This window comes from Echinops telfairi, unplaced genomic scaffold, assembly GCF_000313985.2.
Source record: "Echinops telfairi isolate 266 unplaced genomic scaffold, ASM31398v2 ScPeMD7_24;HRSCAF=84, whole genome shotgun sequence".
In the NCBI taxonomy this organism is placed as follows: Eukaryota; Metazoa; Chordata; class Mammalia; order Afrosoricida; family Tenrecidae; genus Echinops; species Echinops telfairi.
The window spans coordinates 4,441,887-4,455,061 of record NW_022103921.1 but is presented as its reverse complement, the minus strand read 5'-3'; the positions used below and the strand labels follow the sequence as shown (position 1 = coordinate 4,455,061).

The window sequence follows — 13,175 nt, the reverse complement described above, 5'->3', positions numbered from 1 at the left end:
TCCCATGTCCCCCCGGAACTGTCAGTCCCGTTGTTTTCTCCTCCAGATCGTTCATCCAGCCTGTCCTATCCAGACAGGCCTACAAATTCATTTCTCAATCAGCAATACATACAAATTTGTTTCACTACTAGTGTTCTCTTTGTGGAGTGGTTTTTTAAAAAATGTATGAGTTAAGTGAAGCTTTACAGAACATGAAGTTTTACATTAAACCCTACCCATCTTGTTTCAATGCGTTCATTGCCATCTCCTCAATTTACTACCACTAATTCTGCTTTCTTCCTGTGTTTGCTTTTTTCTTGTTGTTCCTCTTTCTTTCCTCACCTTTTGAACTTTGTCTTTGGGCAAAATTTTGCCCTTTTAATCTTAAATGGTTGATTATTTGATCATAAGGATGGATCTAGTGCTAGACCTGAAAGGTGCCTAAGGGGTATAGTCTTGCAGGGGGTCCCACCTCACTGTAACTAGTAAGCCTAATCTCGTTTATGATTTTGAGTTTTATTTATATGGAGAGATTTTTCATCCAAATTCTTTAATAGAACTATTCAGATTATTTTACTTCTTTTCAATTGTGTTTTAGTGAATTATTTACTATAGCAGTCCCCTATTACTAATCTTTGTGATAATGTTTTTTTTATAATGTTTAATTTTCATTCCTTATAGTGTTCATTTGTGACTTCTCTTTTTCTTCATAGCTTGACTGTGTTTAGCTTTATTAGTTATTTCAAAGAAACAACTTTTAGCCTTTTTGATCCAATTGAGTACAAGAAGGCTTGTATTTTTGTTTTCAATTTTACTAAATTCTGTTCCTATATTTACTATATTTCTGCCCTCTTTGATTTTTTTCTGTATCGTTTTTACTTAACTTCTAACTTTTCCCCTAATGTAAATACTTTCCCAGTCTTATTTTGTTTAGTACAAAAATTGGGCAGTCACTATTTTGAGAGTGGCAAGAAAGATTTATAAAATTCTAGTGGCAATTGTGATTAAAATTAATACTCAGCATGATTTTGTTAGGTACATGTGAAAATAATACTCATTAATGTTATTATATCTTGTTTCATATAGGGTTCACCTTTATTTGACCTTATTAAACTCTCAAAGGAAAGAGAAGGAGCATCTGATCATCTTGAATCTAATTGTACTATGAACCTTCCCCTCCAGAACAGCCACACTGCAGCAGATATGTAAGTAGAGCATATGTTATTACCTATTCAAACTGCAAATAAATGTCATTTAAAGTTATCTACAGATATAAAACAATCCTGATCCAGGTTCAGGATTGAGCATACTAACAGTGGAAGCAACCTTGTAGAAATTGTGGCAAATAGAATCTTGAGTAAGACATGATACATGACTTAGATAAAAAATTTTAAATGACTCCTAGGTTTTTGACATAAGAGACTGGATGTAATATGGAGCCATGTACTGACATGAAGAAATCCATAGGAAGAAATCAAGAACCCATTCTGATTTTATTAAGTTTGAAATTCAAATAGTGATATCAGTTACATAAATGAACTGATATTTGCAACAATATTTGCAACTAGAGCTCAAGGCATCCAAACTGATACTCGAGTTAAGTCAATCTATAGAATACTTTCAGTTAGTGAGCTGAAAAGAAATTCCAAGGTGGACAGTGTGTGTGTGTGTGTATGTGTATTATGCTGTGACTTTTACTTCTATAGATATATACCAAATCATGGGCTTGCTGGATCCTGTGGTATTTCTATTTCCAAATTTTTTTCTTTTTTTTTTTCTATTTCCAATTTTTAAGGAAGTTTCATATCACTCTTAACCATGGTTACACCGTTTTACAGACCCATGAGCAGTGTATGAAGATTCTAGTCTCTCCATACAATTTGTTCATTTCTGCTCTTTGAACTTTTCTATTATTGCTGGGAGGAGAGGATATGTTATTGTTGTTTTGATTTGCATATTTCTCATGGCTAATGATAATGAGTATTTCTTTATGTATGTGTTAGCTTCCTGCATGTCTTTTGTGGTGAATTGTCTGTTCATGTCCTTTGTTAATTTTTAAATAGGGTGTCTTTTTTGGTTGGGTTTTGAATCTTTCTGTAAAGTTAAGAGATTAATTCTTTGTCCATTGCCAAAAATCCTTTGTCCATTTTCCCCCGTCTGTGGGTTCTCTTTTTCCTTTTTTGAAGCATGTCAAGTATCTGATTTGTAGGAGATCCCAGACATCTAGTTTGTCTTCTGCTGTGGGTCTGTTTCCAGCTGTATTTGATATTGTTTCCAGTCCCCATATGCCTGCCTTAAATTTGTCCAGTTTTTTCCTTGATGCTCTTTATATTTTTATGTTTTACATTTAGGTCTTTGATCCATCTTGATTTCATTTTCAGTTTGGCATGAGATATGGATTCTGCTTCATTTTAAAATAAATGTATGTCTACTGTTGTCAGTCCTAAGAGACTACCCCTTTCTCTATTTAATGTGGCCCTTTGTCACTAGATTTATGTTGCTGATTGGTTTATTTATTTATTTACTTATTTATTTAATTACTTCTGGTATTTCAGTTCTATTGGTGTGCATGTCTATTGTATCTTTCCCACGTGTTTTGATTATCATAACTATCGGTAGATTTTGAGTTCACAACATCTAAAGCCTCCTATTCTGTTCTTTTTCATTAGTGCTTTGCTTATCCGGGATCTCTTTCCTTTCTGTATAAAGTTGGAATGATATTGGAACCTGGACCAGGATTGTTTTATATCTGTAGATAACTTTAAATGACACTGACATTTTATTAACATTTTCATAATGTCTTCCTATCCCTGAGTATGGGATATTCTTCCGTTTTTGTAAGTCACTTTTAGCTTCATGTAATAGTGTTTTATAGTTTTCTTTGTATAGACCTTTTGATTTTGTAGTCAGATTTATTCTTAAATATAAGGAGTCTTTAACGAATTTATGGAAAAACTTTACTAAATGGTAATGGAATTTTTCCATGAACTTTTTGAAGATCACTTGTGTTTCATTTTGGGGTGAATATTGAAATCGTGTTGTTTTCCTGATGCTCTTCTCAGAGTTCTTTGTCAGTGTAGAGCAGGGGTGGGGAAGGTCCTCTCACAGGTTGTCTGAGGCCTGTGAGGTCATCAGCACTAGAGCGAGCCTTACCAGAGTGGAAGCAGTTCCAGCATCACATTAGGGGCGTATTGATTAAATGTTTGGCCAGTATGACTCTCGAATAGTTACAGACGTCCAAATGGCCCCTGGTGGAAAAAAGGTCCAACTCCTGTTGTAGAGGAACCAATCTTACTTTGTATTATAATCTTGTATCCTGCCACTGTTCAATCTTTCAATTAATTTCAGCAATTTTCTTGCCGAGTCTTTGGGATTTTTGCTACCCTGTTTCCCGGAAAATAAGACAGTATATTAATTTTTATTCCCAAAGATACGCTAGGTCTTATTTTCAGGGGATGTCTTATTTTTCCATGAAGAAGAATATGGTACACATTTATTGTTGAACCAAACCAGACAAACTGTGAATCCTACAGTATCAAGAATTTCTGTTACTACCATTATTTCCATATACAACAGTCTGTGGTACGTTTATTCATTTATTCAATGACAGTCATGTCATCATCTTCTGGAACATCATCATAACAATCCAAACCCTTATTTTCGGGGGGATGCCTTATATTTCAGCGAGAGGCAAAACTGTAGGTAGGTCTTATTTTCGGGGGATGTCTTACTTTCGGGGAAACAGGTTATATAGGATTGCATCACATCTAACATTTTTTACTACTTCTTTGCCAATTTAGATATCTTTCGTTTCTCTTACAGCACTAGCTAAGACTTCCAGTACAATATTGAATGGGAGTAGTGATAAAATCATCCTTTTTGGTTTCTGTTGCAAGGGAAATGTTTTCGATTTTCCTGTTGATATTAATGTTGGTTTTGTATACGTGCCTTTAATTATGTTGAAGATTTTCCCTTCTCTTCATATTTTGTTGAATGTTTTATCAGGAATGGATGTTGAATTTGTCAAATGCCTTTTCTCCTTTGATATGATCATGTGGTTCTTGTATTTATGTGGTGGAGTATATTGCTTGTATGTCCTCTGGTATGAATCCCATTTGGTCATGATGTGTTATTATTACTTTTTGAGGTATTGTGGTATTCTATTGCTTAGAATTTTGTCTATATTCATGAGGGATATTGGTCTATAATTTCTTTTTAAATTGTGTCTTATGCTGGTTAGGGTGTCAGGCTTATGCTTGCTTAATAAAATGAATACAGGATTTATAAAGATAATTTTATATATATAACAAGAAATGAACTGTTAAATCATATGCAGATAAATATATAATACAAGAAAGAAACACTTAAATTATAAAGCACTACAAATGGCTCAATTCAACTCACTCCCGTGAGAGAGTTGTGAGAGACTAGCAGTCCTGCAAGTCTAGTCTGCTGCCAGATTGTCCTCTATTTATAGAGAGAGCTAGGCCATGTTGGCACAGCAGCCAATCAGAAGGCAGGTCATCAAATGCCAACCAGGTCACCAACCGCCAGTGCCCAGCTCCAGAGATGTTTTAAAGGGACCTCAACTTACAGCAACACAGTCCACAGGCTAGGCGTCCCACAGGTGATGTAGCCTGTAAATTGAGGCACAGAACAAGCTGGTCCGATGACCAAAGAGCAGCGAGAGACAAGAAAGGCGAGACTCACCAAGCCATTTATCTCTCTGCCCTTCAGTTAATCCCACTTGTGTTTATCAGCCAGGCTGGCACAATAAACTATCTCAGGTAGGTATTGTTTTTTAAGACATTTGTCCATGACAACATCAGGAAGATGAGGAGCAGAGGCCAATAGTGCAAGCAGTGTAAGGAAGCGGGTCCCAATGGAGCCTCAGGCTCTAGCTATGCACAGCGCAGCAACACATTCCATGGGTTGGCTCAGCCCACAGGTAGCACAGCACATGGTTGAGGCAAAAGACTAGCTAAGACAGCAGCACACTGTTCCAGTCACCAGGGAGGAAGAGAAAAGGAGACCAGCCTTGGAGAGCCATTGATCTCAGTGGCCCTCCAATCAAGCTGGGACCTGATTGACAGGCTAAAACTCTGCCCACATGTTCCTAGGGGAGCCATGTTGGCACAGGAAACCTAACTATCACAATGATATACCTTGGTAATTTTCTTTTGGGGTCTACTCAGCTCCAAGCTTGTTGAGCTTCCTGAATGTATAGCATCTCAACTTTCATGATATTAGTGAAACAACTCTTCTATTATTTTCTCTGTGGGCTGTTTGTTTGTTTCTTTTGGTTCTGAAATTTTGGGCAAGTCATTCTTCTTGATATTAACAACTTTTCTTTTAAGTTGGTGTCATTTGTGGTTTCAGTTATAAAAATTGAAATGTATACCTTTTTTAAGAAGTCAGTAATTCTTGGGAACAGCTATTTTTCAAAATAAACTTGGTTATTAGAATGGCAGTTTAAATATTTCTATTAATCTAGCTTTTTTGTTTGTATTTCAATAGCTAGAGTAAGGAATTTGATACACAGTACCCAATTAAATGAACAATATATTTCTGGATGTTTGTGTACAGGTGTGTGTGTGTGTGTGTGTGTGTGTGTGTGTGAGCAATCTTCAAATAAAGTGTTTTCCTTTTAATATATTTAGGTATCTATCTCCTGTAAGGTCTCCAAAGAAAAAAGGGTCAACTATGCGTGTAAATTCTACTGCACATGCAGAGGCCCAACCGACCTCAGCTTTCCAGACCCAGAAGCCATTACGATCTGCCTCCCTTACGCTTTTTTACAAGAAAGGTTAGTAGATGATTACCTCTGGGATGGCTTCTGAAGCACATCTGACCGGGTTTAAATTACGGCTTTTCTCCTTTCTAGGTATGGCTGTGTATGAATCATTTAATACAGTCTTTGTGCCTCAGTTTCCTTATTTGAATTAATACATATAAAATGTATTCAACAGTGCCTAGCACATAATAAGCACTTAGTAAATGTTAGATGTTGCTGCTCCTGCTACAGTTAATACTTTCAAATGCCCTTGGCATTACTTTGGCTGTTCAGGTTTGGATGTAGAGTTGAATATTTTTTAGGACATTTAAGAAAACTAAGTTACCAGGTTATAGAACATACTCGGGTGAGGTGTGGAAGAGTGGGGCAGGGAGGTTGGACGTTGGTTTATATGCAGATGAAAATTCAAGTACACAGACACCTGGAAAGAGAGTAAAATGCCAGATTTATCTATGACAAATATTCTCTGTATTTTATTTAAGTCGTGGAGAAAGTGGGTTTGAACCACTGACTTGTGGTCAGTTGGCCACTACCAAGCCCGTAGTGCCACCAGGGCTCCTTATGTTTCAAAGAAATGGAGGAAAATTCAATTCTGTGGATTCCTTTTTTCCAAACTTGTATTGCCAGTTGTAGCTTTTTGGTGACTCAGTAGATTTTATATTACAGTTACATTACCATCTAGGTAATCCATAAGCCCCAATGAAGCCCACCGCCTTCAAGTTGATTCCAACTCATAGTCACCTTGCATAGAGTTTTGGAGGCTTTGTAAATCTTTACTGGAACAGACGGCCTTTTCTCTCTCTCTTGAAGAGACTGTTGGGATAAGCAGCTGACTGTACGTTAGGAGTACAGTGATTACCCAGCAGAGTCACCCGGGCTCCCAACAAAGTTTGCTCCATTGGTTTCTAATAGAGATCTATGTTGTTGTTTTTTATAGTGAGAAAAGTGATAGACACTAGACAATTCCATTGTTTTAAAAATAATGATTTCTCTTGAGCATTGATAATTGGGATATCTGCTATCTGTTATGAGTGATTACCATCAGAACTGAAATAGACTCAGTATAGCTTGTCTAATTTATCAATCTTTTAGGACTTTTTCTTCTCTCAACCTTCCACTTCTACTTGATTTCATGCTTGAATAGTTTAATCACACACAGCCATCTAGTAGATTCCAACTCGTAACAATTCTGTAAGGCGGAGTAAAATTGCTCCACAGCATTGCTGAAGCTGCAGATACTACAGGAGCAGACTGCCTCTTCTTTCTCCCATTGCAGAGGCAGTCAATTTGCCCTATTGACCTCCTGTGCTTAATTCACTGCACAACCACGTCTCTTTGTAAAGTCGTAACAGCAAGTAGGATTGTGTTTTCTATGTATGTAGCACCAAAAATCATTCATTCATCAGGGAAAGAGTGACAGCATTATGGCTATAGCAATTTATTATGATAAAGAAACTACTTGTAGCTGAAAATGAGCAGTAAATATCCACATCATTGGTTCCTCTTATTTCCATAGTGTATAGACTCGCGTATCTCCGACTCAACACCCTGTGTTCACGCCTTCTGTCTGACCACCCAGAACTAGAACATATCATCTGGACCCTTTTCCAGCACACACTGCAACATGAGTGTGAGCTCATGAGAGACAGGCATTTGGACCAGGTAAGGAAATCAAGCACTGAGCCTTCTCGTCCCTATTTATTTGCTAACTACGTACCGATTCAGTGCACATATTTAATGACTAGAGAGATCTTATTACCAAAAGTCATTTAAACTCACCCAGATAACTAGCACTTAGATCAAGAAATTTTCAACAATCCAGAAACCTCTCTTGCTTTGTTTCCAACACTTCACACTCACTCCCACCACTACCATGGAATGTCTGCAATACTCGTTCTTGAATAATTGGAACTTTTTTCACATCTGACTTTTTTTCCTTTGGAAATTATTCATTGATCTGATTCCAGCTTTAATTTTTTCTTCTTCTTGGAACCATCCAAAGAGCAGGAGTTAAAGTTAGTATAATTTACAAACTAGATAGTTCTGAATAATCAAGAGTTGCTCTTTGCATTTGTTCTTTAAACATAATTTAGATGAACCATTTCACATAGACTTTCAAACTGAGCTTAAAGATGGGGAAAGATAATCCTGTAGGAATTTATTTTTTAAGGTCAAAAGAATGGTAAGAGAGTGCTTTTTAGAACAAAACCACGTAATACATTCTGACTTTTTATCTCCACTTATTTACTAGATCATGATGTGTTCTATGTATGGCATTTGTAAAGTGAAGAATATTGACCTGAAGTTCAAAATCATCGTAACAGCATATAAGGACCTCCCTCATGCTGTCCAGGAGGTAGGCAGTTCTCGTAGTGAGAGTTTTCTTTCTTTTTTTTAATCTGGATAATTCTAGTTATTAGATCTTGACCTTATTATGTGTATGTACAAATTGATTTTTACTTTCATATTTTTGGTCAATTATCGGTAAATTGGAGCTATGGTCCAAGTTCATATTTCATTTCTTTATTCATATGCATATTTTATATTTAATAAGGAACAGTCAGGGTATTTATAATGTACTTGACATAAGTAATAGGATCTTACATTTTTTAAAAGTTATTTTTACACTTTATCAGAAAGTCCAGTGAAAGATAGCTTTAAAAAGTTTCCAAGGTGAACATGTGTCTCCAGTTTGCCTTCACTTTAGAGAACCAGTAGTCACAGCCGTAGTAAAGTATACTTGGTGTGGCACAATTCATACTCTTTAGTGGCAGGTTGAGTCATAGGTTATATTTTTAATTTATCATAGGATTTTTCAAAAGTAAAATGAATAAGCTTTATAATGAATAATTTGTATACATTTAACCTAATGTTCACCATCTAGACATTTAAATTACATATATCTGAAGTATTCTGTAAAACCCCTTATGCTTTTGCCTAGTTAAAACAGAGTACAATCTTCCTCTCAGATAAGTTACTGCTTTCAGTAAGGCGCCTTCTTCTAGTGATCTAGTGATCTTGTGATCTAGTAATACACACTTCTTGAACCCTTGTGGGTTGGGGGACAGGGATAGGAGGGTAATGTGGGGAGGATTGTAGATCAGAGAGTGTAGTCTAAATATTGGGGGATAATAGGACTAGTTTTTGCTCCTTTTTGGCCTTTGAGGCCCATCCTGTTTTCCCACCTTGCTGGTCCAGCTGCTCCACCCTTGTCAGCCAACCAACTAGTCCCGTCAGTCACTCAGCAACTTGTCACTTCTGTTACAGCAGTTGTATATTGTATTCAGTTTACTGTTCAGCAGGCTTGTGAAATACTAGAAAAGATAATGAAGGATATAAACTAGAAAATTTCATTTAACAGATTTTTTTCTCATCCCCCTCAGACATTCAAACGTGTTTTGATCAGAGAAGAGGAATATGACTCCATTATAGTATTCTACAACTCTGTCTTCATGCAAAGACTGAAAACAAATATTTTGCAGTATGCTTCCACCAGGGTATGTGGAAAGAGTGCTTTACTTGGGCATATGTAATTATAAAGCAATGGATCTCTCTGGGATATTAATAAATAATGTACTTTTATTTGCTTATTTTTAAAGCCAATCTATTTTTAAAATTATTTTTAATTGGGAGCTCATACATAAATCATATCATTCCATAGTTCAATCATGTCAAGCAGTACTATACATACAATTGCTACCACAAGCAGTTAATAATCTACTTTTTAAATTCTAGCCCCCTACCTTGTCACCAATACCTTACATTCCTCGGAGTCCTTATAAATTTTCCAATTCACCTCTGCGCATCCCTGGGGGGAACATCTACATATCACCACTGAAGAGTCCATTTAAACTCTCAGATGGCCTGCCAGCGACAACAAAAATGACTCCAAGATCAAGGTCAGTGCTTTCTCGGTAGGAAAGTGGGAGAGCGTCAGAAGGGATTCTTTTTATCCACGTATGGAAATATAAAGCTTTCTTTGTTTAAAATGCGTTCGACTCTTAAATCTCTAATTTGCTTGTGTGTATTAAGTGACACAGGGTGAGAGTTATGGGAGGATGAAAGGCAATCTGTTCTCTTGAGTGGAATTACAAACTTCACCATCATCGTTCCTGGCTACAGGAGTCTGTTCTTTTTATAAACAGTTTCCGAACCAGTTTTGGAGTAGGTTTCAAAACACTTTTACATCTTTGTAAGTTGCCCATCTGCTAACCAAAGTAGATAAGCTTCGGTTAAGATTTTTTTCTATATTAGCTATTCTATAAACTCTGTGGGCTTTGATCATCTTGCTTTGTTATATTAAAAAACAGAAAATGTGTCCTGTTAAATGTAGATGACTGTAAAAAAGTTTAAGCTTCTCCCCTAATTCTACCTGTGGTCCCTTATACGAGTATTACCGTGGGCAGGTCACTACCTCACACTTCAAAGGATTGTTGTGGATCAGGGAAATGATGAGTGTGAAGCTATTTACAATTCTCAGATGAAAGGTTCTCGGCAACTATACATCATTATCCTGTCAGCCACATCCAACCACAAGTGCTTCATTGGACTCATTATATGTTATCGTGACTATTTGAAACTTACTTTATTTTGCATGAAGTGGGAGGCCGATTAGCTAGGATAGTTAATGTAGTACTATCTCAGAAATTATCAGCCCAGTTAGTTGTGTTTAATGGGCAAGAAAAACAAACAAGAAGAAGGTATATTAACCTTTTAGAAAAAATTGGGCAGGGCATTTGTTTATATTAGTAACTCACCTTCATGATAAAATTTCAAATTCAACTGAAAAATAATAAGGCAAAAAAATCACTGGCAATATGATTCAAATAGTTTTATGTGCCCCTGACTCACCCTTTATTTTCTTGGGAATAGATATCGGTATACTGAAAGCTACAATTTATAAGCTGTTAAAACACCTCTGTGGTAGTTATATAATCTGTTGTCAATTTGAGAGAATTGCCAGTGAAGGGCTAGAGTTTACCTGTCAATCAGGTCGTAGACAATGAGGCCTCTGTGGGCATGGCCTTCTCCTAAGGATTCTGGGAAGTCCGGTATTTCCTCCTTGGAAGTGCAAGACACTCTCTGCTCACTCCCTGTGAGACATCCCTGTGGAGAAGACACATGGAGAGAGGCTGATGGAGCCAGACCTCTGGAGCTGGAGAAACCAGACTCCTGCCAGTGCCTGAGATGCTTACGCCACTGGATCCACAAGACTTCCCACCTACTGGCTTGTGATCTTCTTGCATTCAGTGTCATTGCATGTGTTTCGTCAGTCTGAAAAGGACTTTATATATTGGTATCAGACACATAGGCTAATATAGGACTTATGGACTTGATCTGGACTGGGCTGGGATGTTTTCTTAATATTCAGCTGTTCTTTCTTATACACATGAGTGTCTATGGATTTGCTTCTCTAGTCTACCCGGACTAACACAGAGACTATCTAAGTGTCAAGACAACACAAAAAGGGTGATAGAGCCAATTGGCTTCTCCAGCTCCAGAGGTCTGGCTCCATCAGCCTCATGCTGAAAATGCACAGTTAGGTAATGTTTTAATGGTGATAATTAATCCACTTATACTGATCATGATAATTTTGCTGATATTACTGAAATCAATTTTGGGTTGGGTTCTGCAGGAAGATCACAAGCCAGGGGGTGGAAAGTCTTGTGGAGCCAGTAGAGGTGGAAGCATCTCAGCACTGGTGATTGACAGGCCAGACTCACCCCTTCACAAGTTGATATATTATGTAACTGCCACAAACCCTCCCTTATCAACTTGACAGTTCTACACAACTCTTTAGCCATGTATAATTTTTAAACAAAGCAATAATATAATCTTATCTGTAGCTAACAGGATAAAACTAAAATGCATACAATTCAATATGTATCAGCCTCATTTAAGCATAATATTCTATAAGTGAACAAAACAACAATATTCTGTGTCTAACAATTGCAGTTAAGTGAACAACTACATTATAATCTTATGAATATATTCCCCCACCTGTGAAAGTTTGTAAGCCAACCACTTCAAGACTATATCCTCCCTGTTTTTGGTATCCAATTTTTATGCTGCCCACTTAAATTCCTGTGCTCTGAGGAGACAATCATATTCTTTGATGTGAACAGTCTTTATTCCAGTTGGAACTTTGTGAGTCTGCATCCATTAGCAAAACCAAATCAGAACAGGCCATCCATAAAGTCAGCAGCAATATGCACCAGTTCACAGGCTCAAATATCTTCTCTTCATCTGATCAGGTTCTGGTCAACTCAGTGCGGACCACTTCGCTTAGCCTCAATGCCCTTTGGTCGCCTCACCGTTAGAATATGGGCCCTGTCACAAATTTCTCAACCTAGCCTCGCTGTGCTAGCTCATGAACTCCAGACCAGTCAACGTGCTCTCATCTTCTCTAGTCCCTGTGAACCAGGTCCACAGGTGTCAGTGGCCAGACTGAACCCATCTTCTCATTGCTGTTATTCTCTCACTTCCACTCAACAAGTGGATCCAGGTGGTCATCTCGCAAGCCTTTCAAGCTGCCCACAGGTTCCCTTTAATGTCCAGTCCTGAGAAGAGAGTTTTTTCATGGCTCCAAAACTTTTCTAACTTCTGGCACAAACCACTTGTTCAAAATTCAAAAACCAAAGGGTTCCTTTTTTCCTTCAATCTATTAACAGCCCCATAGGCAAGTCTCTTCCCCTTCAGATGTCTTGAGCACTCAAGGGTGGGGCTTTGCTTTTCAGAGCCGTGTTTCCTAACCCATTTAAAGATTCAAATTAGTGGCTGAAGACCAGTGGGCTTACAAGCTCTCTATTTTCATACTCCTCAATAATCATTTTATCAATCATTATATCAATAATATTAAGCAGAAGAAAACAGTATAGACCTAGTACTGCCAGATCCTAAACTAAATTCCTAAAATAGTCTACTTCAGTTCTTATCTTTCTTATCTTAATCCTTACCTAAAATATTCTATTAACGTGAAACATCGCCTTAGGCCTCTGACTGCATTGCCTCAATACAGGGCCAGGCATTCTGTCAGCCAGTTTGACCTTCTGCCTGCCGTTTTCACCAAGCAGCATGGTCTGTGAGAAATTCACGGGGTGATTTCATCTCCTGATCTCAAAATGTACATTAACCACATTAATATTCACCATTTCTAACAGGAATAACCAAAGACAACACCAAACTAAATAATCAAAGCTTTAACTTGCCATATTCTTTCCAGTAAACTGCATGGCCATATCTGACCTCTGGCTAGCCAAAGAAGAAGAACTATCCTGGGTCAGAGGTCAAACAAACATCCACTCTCCATCTTTATGATTTGTTTCTCTGGTACTCCATACCTAAGGTACCATAATGTGTTCGTCTGGGTTGACTAGAAAAACAAATCCAGAGACATATGTGT

General features: G+C 37.4%; 1 protein-coding gene across 5 annotated transcripts in view; it reads left to right on the top strand.

Annotated features, from left to right (window-relative positions):
* The window catches only part of RB1 (RB transcriptional corepressor 1), a 189,450-nt gene that overhangs the window by 168,871 nt on the left and 7,404 nt on the right, over nucleotides 1-13,175 (top strand). For all 5 annotated transcript variants that reach the window (XM_045289089.1, XM_045289090.1, XM_045289092.1 and 2 more), the window contains 6 exons: nucleotides 1,066-1,184; nucleotides 5,640-5,785; nucleotides 7,290-7,435; nucleotides 8,025-8,129; nucleotides 9,157-9,270; nucleotides 9,509-9,672. In XM_045289089.1, the coding sequence (XP_045145024.1) occupies nucleotides 1,066-1,184; nucleotides 5,640-5,785; nucleotides 7,290-7,435; nucleotides 8,025-8,129; nucleotides 9,157-9,270; nucleotides 9,509-9,672 (794 nt within the window). The remainder of the gene's footprint in view (nucleotides 1-1,065; nucleotides 1,185-5,639; nucleotides 5,786-7,289; nucleotides 7,436-8,024; nucleotides 8,130-9,156; nucleotides 9,271-9,508; nucleotides 9,673-13,175) is intronic.